This window comes from Phragmites australis, chromosome 13 (assembly GCF_958298935.1).
Source record: "Phragmites australis chromosome 13, lpPhrAust1.1, whole genome shotgun sequence".
Taxonomy (NCBI): domain Eukaryota; kingdom Viridiplantae; phylum Streptophyta; class Magnoliopsida; order Poales; family Poaceae; genus Phragmites; species Phragmites australis.
The window spans coordinates 18,290,884-18,300,382 of record NC_084933.1 but is presented as its reverse complement, the minus strand read 5'-3'; the positions used below and the strand labels follow the sequence as shown (position 1 = coordinate 18,300,382).

At 43.9% G+C, this 9,499-nt stretch overlaps 1 protein-coding gene across 7 annotated transcripts; it reads left to right on the top strand.

Moving 5' to 3' along the window:
• The first annotated feature begins 734 nt into the window (after positions 1–734).
• Positions 735–9,245, top strand: LOC133887968 (chloride channel protein CLC-c-like). Of its 7 annotated transcripts, none has more exons than XM_062328022.1 (8): positions 735–986; positions 4,393–4,754; positions 5,529–5,729; positions 5,905–6,082; positions 6,721–6,983; positions 7,331–7,600; positions 7,694–8,825; positions 8,985–9,245. In XM_062328022.1, exons 2-8 carry the CDS (start codon positions 4,453–4,455, stop codon positions 9,072–9,074), a joined length of 2,436 nt encoding a protein of 811 aa, XP_062184006.1. In that variant the 5' UTR covers positions 735–986; positions 4,393–4,452; the 3' UTR covers positions 9,075–9,245. The 7 variants fall into 7 exon arrangements, with proteins under 7 accessions (XP_062184006.1, XP_062184004.1, XP_062184002.1 ...); XM_062328020.1 differs by having other exon boundaries at positions 736–986; positions 4,399–4,754; XM_062328018.1 differs by lacking the exon at positions 735–986 and adding an exon at positions 3,539–3,769 and having other exon boundaries at positions 4,399–4,754.
• Positions 9,246–9,499: the final 254 nt, after the last annotated feature.

The window sequence follows — 9,499 nt, the reverse complement described above, 5'->3', positions numbered from 1 at the left end:
ACATACATAAGACTGGCACTTCGCACTGTAAGAAGTACTACTACCGAATCATTGCCAACCATCAGTAATTGATATGCACAAATTAAAAATAAAAACTCTTATTTCGTCAGTTGTGGTATAGTTAGAAAGAAAGTAAAATAGATAATATATACACTTTAAATTAAAGAGCAACAAAAGATGAATACTAACTGCATGAGGGTGGGTGAAGAGAATGACATCCTTCTCCTTGGTGTAGATAAGGATTAGCAGCATCATATTCAACACCACATATATATCAATCCATCTAAAATAAGGACCAACAACATCATACAACAATTTCTAATCAAAATCAGATCTAGTGCTGATTTGTCTAAAAAAAAATAGGTTTTTGTTTGATCTTTTTGTTTTTTTATTAGGCAGATGAAGAATTGAAGATGGGAGAGGGGACGATAGAGATTTATAATTTTAGTGTTCCATTACAGACTCGTCGCCATCCCATCCTAGTCGGATAGTTAGAGCCTCCCCGTGATGCATGCTACTGCGTTCGTTGCATCAGGATCACACGATGCACGTAGGATGATGCCTCGGTCGGCAAGCGAGCACAGGACCTGGCTGATGCTGATATGGCTGTGGCCAGTATGAAAACGAATAGATAAAGAAATTTATAAGATATATGAAAAATCAATGAATAAATAAACATTAAATAGAAAAAAATAAATGAACGAGATAACTGTGTCTATAGTTGCCTTTCCCCTCTTCCCCTTACCTTTTTCTTTGGAACCTTCTTCCCCACGCCCCACGCATACCAGGCCGGTGTCTTGCGGGTCTCCTCGTCCAACCGGGGTCACAGGGAGAAGCGGGAGCTCCATCGGAGGAGGGGGAACGGCAGACGACGAGGTCTCGCCATTGACGCGAGGAGCTCCAGGAGGGGGCGCGGCGCGCGGCTCGTCGTGGCCTCCAGTCCCCCGGTCGGACCATCAGTTCGCCCGCCGCGTCGAGGCTGTTAGGTACGCGCTCTCTCGTACGTCGTCGTTCAATTCGCATCTCCGAGCCGGCGTGCGCTTGTTGCTTTGCGTGTTTCGCTTCTAGAAGAGGCTGCAAATCAAGGGTGCCTTCACGGATCAACCGTTCTGTTTGCGTAGCAGGAGCGCAAGCGAAATTCCAGAGTTTTTAGACGATTTAGCCTTTAGCCGGTGTGTCGGAATTAATAACCGGCAAGATGTTCGAATTAGATGTTACCGTCGCTCGAAATCAGCTCGTTGAGGTACAGGCGTACAGCGAGCTAGCCAGGTTTCCAGTTTCAGTCCCTTCCCCTTCCATTCTCTGCGATCGTACTGGTGCCAGTGGGCAGCGAACAGAGTCTCCAAGCTGGATCCGACGTGCCTACAGTCCATTGCCAATCATACGGTGCGTCCCCAGCTGCCACTGTACATCATCAAGGCCAGGGCGTGATGAACAGCTCGGTTGGTTCGGGCTGATTTCCTGATGGTGAGCCTCGTGGCGTTCATGGCGAAAAGATGAGAGAGAAAAGGGAATTTAAGTCACCTCTAATACATACTTAAAAATCCATCTTTTATAATATTATTATAATATCTCTTAATACTATTACACTATTTTTTATTTTTTAGCTCCAGCAGCTACTTTATTTCCTACTTTATATTAATATCCTTCTTTTCTCGAACTCACAGATATACTTTATAAATAGTATTGAGGGATGAAAAGAGAGGTAACAAATTTACTTCTTCCGTATCACTGTACACCTCCGTCCGTATCGTTGTAGAAAGCGATACCGCTCCTGCCAAAGCCAAATACGGACGCTCGGATGATCGGCAAATCACTGGAATGCTGGTGACGCCCTTATGCTCATTCCACCTCTCTTGTCCACCTGTGGGAAGGAGAAGAGGAAGTGTAGAAGATTAGCCAGCTAATTAACTAAGTAATAATCGGAGGGATACGTGGAGTCATGTTGGTTAACAACGACGAGCCGTGAGGGTAACGACACTGGCAATTGGCGAGCTGGCCGCGGCGCTGCTGCTGCCATGTGGCCTGGCTTGGACTTGGATTTGTCCGGCGGGAGCGGGGAACTCGCATCTTGTCTTGCCTTTACACCTGGTTTACGCCCTTACGGGGTGGATAGGGCAGCGGTGGGTGGTTGCGGAGTTGCATTTCGACTCCTTTTTTTAATCGGAGGATGCATGCTCCAGAAGCTGACAGCGCCGGAGCCGCGACGCTTTTGTGTGAGAATCAAGAACGGAATTAAACGAGTGGAATATCGTGCTCTGCTCCCAAACCTTAGATTCTTGCCACCAAAGAAAGAAATGAACAGATGGTGTCATGGTGTGTGCTTCAGATCAGCATCGGAGCTCTTGCAGCCATCCATCCACGTATGGAATGGAATCCGTACTGAACATTGTGATCACTGCCATCTTGCCAGGGCAAAAGCTTTGGCAAACAACCTATCCGATGAGCGCCTCGTTCTAAGGGCAGGTCCAGCACCTACCGCAAAAAGAAGCCGTATCAATGTGCCGCTGCTTTTGCCGATCACTGCTGGCCGTACTGTGCTGCAGCAGAGCCGGTTCCTAGCGCTATGATGCATGCGCGTTAGAGTAGCATAGCAGCGGGCGGACACCAAATTTGTTGTCGGTTTGGTTGTGCGCAACATTGTTAATAGTGGATGTCTGTGGATGTTAAATGATGTGAAAAATAATAGAAGATAAAAAATAAGATATCGATTAAAGATAAAATAAATAAAAGATATTATAATAATATTATGAGATATTGTAATAATATTAGAGTATCTGGATGATGATGTTGCATATCGACCCGTCACACCAAAGGTTTTCCAATCAAAGGCCTGTAGAGCCGGCAGCCTATTTAGTCAGGCACAGGAGCGTCCGCTTCCCCTCCGACGAAAGCTAAGATCATCTCTAACCGTTTCCCGTCACGCTCTAGAATCTCTTCACGAAGAGATTTTTGTTTTTTTCAACGTTTCAACAGTTTTTCTTTATAGTTTCTGTCACAAAGAGACTTCTAAGGTCATTTTCTTCAGGATGGTATTCTTTCTGCTTTCTGCTTTCTGTTTACGAATCTCTTCGAATGGAAGCTGTTGGAGATGAGAAAAAATAAAAAGAATAGAAACGAAAAAAAAATTAGGAAGGAAACGAATAGTTAGAGATGGTCTAATGATGATCCGATCCTATCCGATCTGGCGACACTCTATTACCAGCCAGCTCCTTGTTTTTTCACGTGTGGAGATCGAGCCTCCAGCCATACGGTTTTCTTTTCCGCGTTCTATAGAGAGCACCTTGTGGACACTAAAAATTGGGATCGAAATCGGAGGAGGTGGGTGAGTAGACGAAAGTGATAAGGACAAGCAGCCTGCTAACCCGGGACTTTGTAATTCATGTTGAGGTACGTGTAATCTAGATTCTAGACAGTGTGAACAAACTCAAAGTAGTGAGAATAAACTTATATTGTTTATTTCATTGCACACATATTTGATTTATATAAAACGAAAGAATATATTTATACCTTTTTAAGAGACATCTGCTGGGAGACATCCTTCTGAACAGTTATGGAATCAATCATTAGGATTTGTTTGGTACTCCAATTCACAGAAAGCTGGAGGTACGTGGAGGCACGTGGTAGGCCGGAGCCGACCCCGGATAGTGCCTCCGATTGTCGCTTTCTTGTATCGGCCGCTTCCAAGTTTCGTGATTCTTCCGTCCCGGTCCCGTACTCTCGTGGTAGGGAGGGGCCCTCTGTTCTTCTCTCCTCAAGTGAAAGCCAGGTTTGCCACAGAGTGTTCGGGCGATTTTGATAATTCTGGCTAAGCTAGTTTTTGCACAGGTCAGTTTTTTAGTTAGATCCCGATTCGCAAACATAGAAAATTTTGTGGCGAGATCCTCTAGGCGAGTTCGGCTGTGGTGGGTAATTCTCCGGGCAAGTTTAGCAAGTTTGGCGAAAATTTAAGGGCACAAACCAAATAATATTTAGTTTCTTTGGGTTCAATTCAGTCGTTGCTTTGCATATTTTGATGCTGAAGGGTGTTAGTTCTAGTTCTAGCTGTTGGTGGGATTTAGAGTACTGGGGCTAGAAATAGATCAACACGAATGCATGGTCCATGTGGGATATGTCGATAAGGAAATCACTCTAGACTATGATTCAGTTTAATTTTTAATTAAATCCTAATGACCAGATCCAAATCCCACATGACAAAGGGCATAGAAAGTTTGTAATTTTTTAATTTTTTGGGGATTCAAGTTGTTTTTATTGCGTAATCCTTTCTCCACACTTTGTGCCTATATTTTGCTAATCCGACGACACGATGAATAATGAATATGATTGCATTTCCCATTTCCTTCTCTCTCTTTTTCCGATCTATTTTCCTTACCATTTGTGTTTCTCCATAAGGTGCAGGCAGAGGCGCAGGAGGAGGCAGCGTCAGCGACGCCACCACCCGTGCGGGCAATAATGGACGGCCACCACTCGCTGCCCTCCCACCACTCGCTGCCCTCCCACCACTCGCCGCCGGCGCAGCCGAAGCGGGGCGGCAGCTTGAACTACGACATAGAGAGCACAGACGGCAGCGTCGGCGGGGCGTGGCGCGGCGCGACGGGCGGGCCGGACGCGTCGTCGGAGGCGTTGCTGCGGTACGATGACGACGGCGCCAGCGGCCCCCGGGAGCCGCTGCTGCGGAAGCGCACCATGAACACCACCTCCCAGATCGCCATCGTCGGCGCCAACGTTTGCCCTGTCGAGAGCCTCGACTACGAGTACGTGGCCCAAATCCTCTCCTCCTCTTCTCTCCCTTTCTTTGATTACTTCTCGAGAACCTTGACCAGCGATCGTTGGTATTAGTTCATCGTTTGACATGGCAACCAGAAAGTTAGGATCTTGTTATGCGTTCGGAAGACGAAAAAGTGATCCTTGGCCATTGCTCCAAGAAAGCGTGATCGTCGATGCGCCTTTCTCCATTCAAGTTTGTAAAGAATTCACACCAACTACATGGTGTTTGTGTACGGTTGTTACCACTGAATTGGGGTTGAGGGAGGCTGATCGGTAATCTCATGGAATTTTGATTGGTCCAATTCCAGGATCTTCCTTTGTTGACATTAGGCGTATATTTTAATGAAACACGTGGTATAAAGTATGACGTATAGATTATAGTAAACGATTACAAAAGGCTGTTGTTGAAGAAGAAAACAAATTGTAATGGTTTGGGCTCTGAACCATGCACCGTTCCAATCCCTTCTGAAATTAGGCAAATGGGAGAACACATACAAATGAACGTGTTTCTATCTTATATTATAAGTAAATGCTTGGTGATTTTAGACGTTTTTAAATGGGTCAAGCATGCAAGAGTAAGATATCTCTGCCAACAAAATGAGAAGATGGCAACCGCAAAACTTCTTGCAGTGAATTTAGGAAGTGGCAGATGATTGAATTCTGCAGAAAAGCAAATATAAAACACATAAATTGCAGACTGTACACTTTACCAAGCTTCTTACGTTACTTACCCTCTAAATTTTTTTTACTACCTGTTTCAGAATTGTTGAAAATGATCTTTTCAAGCAAGATTGGCGATCAAGAAAGAAGAAGCAGATATTCCAGTATATTGTTCTGAAATGGACCTTAGTTCTTCTCATTGGCCTGTTCACTGGACTTGTTGCCTTCTTCAACAACCTTGCAGTAGAAAATATTGCTGGATTCAAACTGTTGCTCACAAATGAACTAATGCTTAAGCATAGGTAAAGCTTCACTCTGATGATTTTGCCATTTTACTGTAAGTTTTAGTTTAACTCTTGGTGCTCTGCAACTTGTCGTTGATTGTCATACTGCAAATTGAATAAATTGCATATGGTTTATTGGCTTTACATCAATGGAATGATGTGAACTGTCAATGGTTTGCTGCTTCCAGTGCAGGTACTTAACAGCATTTCTGGCATATGGAGGTTGCAATCTAGTCTTGGCAGCCACTGCTGCAGCAATCTGCGCTTACATAGCACCTGCTGCTGCTGGGTCTGGTATCCCTGAAGTCAAGGCATACCTTAATGGAGTTGATGCATATTCTATATTAGCTCCCAGTACACTCTTTGTGAAGGTAAAGTCTAGCTCATATTAGCGTATGTTCCTTCCTGTTGGATTTTTTTTTGTAAAAAAAAAAAAATCAGATTAGGTCCAGTACATGTTTTCTCTCCAAGTATGTGTATGCTGTATTACGTTTTTGGCTAGCTTATCCGATTGGATCAAAAAGATACTTTCCACCTTTTACATGTTCTAAAGTGTTCAATATACTTGTTGTAGAACTCCTTCAGCATTTTTCAGTACTGCTAGGCGCTATTGTGCAAAGAAGTTGTCTTAAATTATAAAGCTGCACTGACAACCAAAATATTTCTTTTTGTTTAGGGGACAGTCGTACTGCCTTCCTCATTCATATTGAATATAATTTTTTTTAGCAATCGCAGAAAATCTAAAAGAGTGTCATTGTTAGTTTTCTTCATATTTGTGTTGCCAAAGGTTGCCTTTTACTTTGCAAAACTTATCCGTTTTGTGATACTTAGGCAGAAATGTTCTGTTAGAACAGCATACGGTGTTTATAGCCGATGATAATGTATTCAGAGTTATGTATAAGCAAATTTTTTTGGTTGTCACATGATCCCACCATGACTCCTGGTTTTGCTAATTGATGGTTGGAGTAGGATCATCTAATTCTGAAAACGCTCTTTTATTTCTCTGCAGATATTTGGTTCAATACTTGGAGTTTCAGCTGGATTTGTGCTTGGAAAGGAAGGTCCCATGGTACATACAGGAGCATGCATTGCCAACTTGCTTGGTCAGGGGGGTTCACGCAAGTACCATCTTACATGTAACTGGCTCAGATATTTTAAGAACGATCGGGATAGGAGGGATTTGATTACTTGTGGGTCTGCTGCTGGAGTTGCAGCAGCATTCCGTGCGCCTGTTGGTGGTGTCCTCTTCGCTCTCGAGGAAGCAGCATCATGGTATCAACTCTTTCCCTTGTCAAACTATTCATTCGTATTTTATCATGTGCTATATTCTTGCCATACGCACTTGCATTTATAACAATATTTAAGATGCTAACCTTTATTCGCAATGCAGGAACCCTATCCCATATGTATATAACTTTTACTATATTGAACTGAAATGCATATCTTATAGAGTTATAGATAAGAATCATAGTTTGCATTATATCAGTATGCTGATAGAACTGGTTGAAAATAGATGAATCCGGTTGTAACTACAGTTGGGTGATGTGAACATGTTCATTTTGCTGCATTTGTTTCCAGTTTTTCTCGTGACAGTAGGGATATCTGCTTCATTTTTTCAGGTGGCGAAGTGCTCTTCTGTGGAGAACATTCTTTACAACTGCTGTTGTTGCTGTTGTGTTGAGGGGCCTGATCGAGTTCTGTCGTAGTGGAAAATGCGGCCTCTTTGGTCAAGGAGGGTTGATTATGTTTGATCTTAGCTCAACCATCCCGACATACAGTACCCCAGATATCATTGCGATTATTGTCCTTGGAATAATTGGTGGGGTCTTTGGAGGCCTGTTCAACTTTCTCTTGGATAGAATTCTCCGTGCCTACAGTATCATCAATGAGTATGGATCAATCATATGCATTGGTTTACACGGAAGTTTTTACCTCAAAATGCAATATAATTTACATTGTTATATCTGTCTGTCTCCCTGCAGGAGAGGTGCTCCATACAAGATCCTTCTCACCATCACAATATCGATTATCACGTCAGCTTGCTCCTATGGGCTCCCTTGGCTTGCTCCGTGCACTCCATGCCCTATTGATGCTCAGGAACAATGCCCCACCATTGGCCGCTCTGGAAATTTTAAGAATTTTCAGTGCCCACCGGGCCATTACAATGATCTTGCATCACTCTTCTTCATCACAAATGACGATGCCATCCGCAATCTGTTCAGCAGTGGCACCGAGAACGAGTTCCACATGTCCACTCTTTTCATCTTCTTCATTGCTATATACTTCCTTGGCCTCGTGACGTATGGCATTGCTGTCCCATCTGGTCTCTTTATCCCTGTTATACTTGCTGGGGCTACATATGGGCGCATAGTGGGGACGCTTCTTGGTCCCTTATGCGACCTTGATCCTGGACTTTTCGCTCTTCTTGGTGCGGCATCCTTCCTCGGTGGAACAATGAGGATGACTGTCTCAGTCTGTGTGATCCTTCTGGAGCTCACTAATGATCTCCTTATGCTCCCTTTGGTCATGCTCGTTCTTCTGATTTCAAAGACTATAGCAGATTGCTTCAACAAAGGTGTCTATGATCAGATTGTTGTCATGAAAGGCTTGCCATTCATGGAGGCGCATGCTGAGCCACACATGAGGCACTTTGTTGCTGGTGATGTTGTGTCTGGGCCGCTGATCTCTTTGTCAGGTGTTGAGAGGGTGGGGAACATTGTTCAAGCTTTAAGGATCACGGGCCACAATGGATTCCCGGTGGTTGATGATCCACCTCTATCAGAAGCTCCAGAGCTGGTGGGGCTCGTGCTTAGGTCCCATCTGCTTGTTTTGCTGAAAGGCAAGGGCTTCATGAAAGAGAAGGTGAAAACCAGTGGTAGCTTCGTGTTGCAAAGATTTGGTGCCTTTGATTTTGCCAAGTCTGGCTCTGGAAAAGGTCTGAAGATTGAGGATCTGGATTTCACTGATGACGAAATGGACATGTATGTCGATCTCCATCCAATTACAAACACCTCACCGTACACAGTCGTTGAAACAATGTCACTTGCAAAGGCTGCCGTCCTTTTCCGAGCACTAGGATTAAGGCATCTGTTGGTTGTGCCAAAGACCCCAGGGGTGAGCTCTCATTATTCACATCTTACTTTACTGATCAAATTTTGCAGGACTGGACATTGTTTTGACATAAAAATTTTGGAGCTCATAGTGTAGCACAATCTGTCACTCTTTTTTTGACAAACTTGTGCCGGTAACAAATTTCAACTTGTTTCGTTGCAGAGACCTCCCATTGTTGGGATCCTCACGAGGCACGATTTCATGCCAGAGCACATTCATGGGCTGCTCCCAAATCTCGGTAAATCGCATTGAGGAAGCATTTGCTGTTGCCTTGTAGCTTGGCTGTATGAAAAGAAAGCTGCTTTGTGCAATATTTTATCTGTTGTAAAGAGCCGATTTCCCCAATCAACAATTGAGTGGATTTTGTAGTTCATACTTGTCATTTTTCAACAATATTCTGGCAATATACTCATAATTTCTCCAGCTGCGCCTTGCTGTGTGCTTCTCATGCTCCTGAAGGGAGCAGAGGGCACTTAATTTTAGCCTTCCGTTAGTGCCAAATTTGTTCTCTTCCTGTGCAGATTACTTGGGTGATTTCACTTTTGTTGTGCACGTTAACAGGTTGATTATACAACCAAAAACATGCAGTCTTCACGCAGAACTGAGATGGCTCCCAAACAAAAACCATACTCGTCAAGAAAATGCCGTTGCTTGCAGGGCAAACAGATAGGCTGTCC

Coding starts and splice junctions, on each gene's coding strand:
- LOC133887968 (XM_062328017.1), top strand. CDS start 3,554: ATGGAATCAATCATTAGGATTTGTTTGGTACTCCAATTCACAGAAAGC. Junction 5,730..5,904: donor GAACTAATGCTTAAGCATAG/GTAAAGCTTCAC, acceptor CTTCCAGTGCAG/GTACTTAACAGCATTTCTGG. Junction 8,826..8,984: donor TTGTGCCAAAGACCCCAGGG/GTGAGCTCTCAT, acceptor GTTTCGTTGCAG/AGACCTCCCATTGTTGGGAT.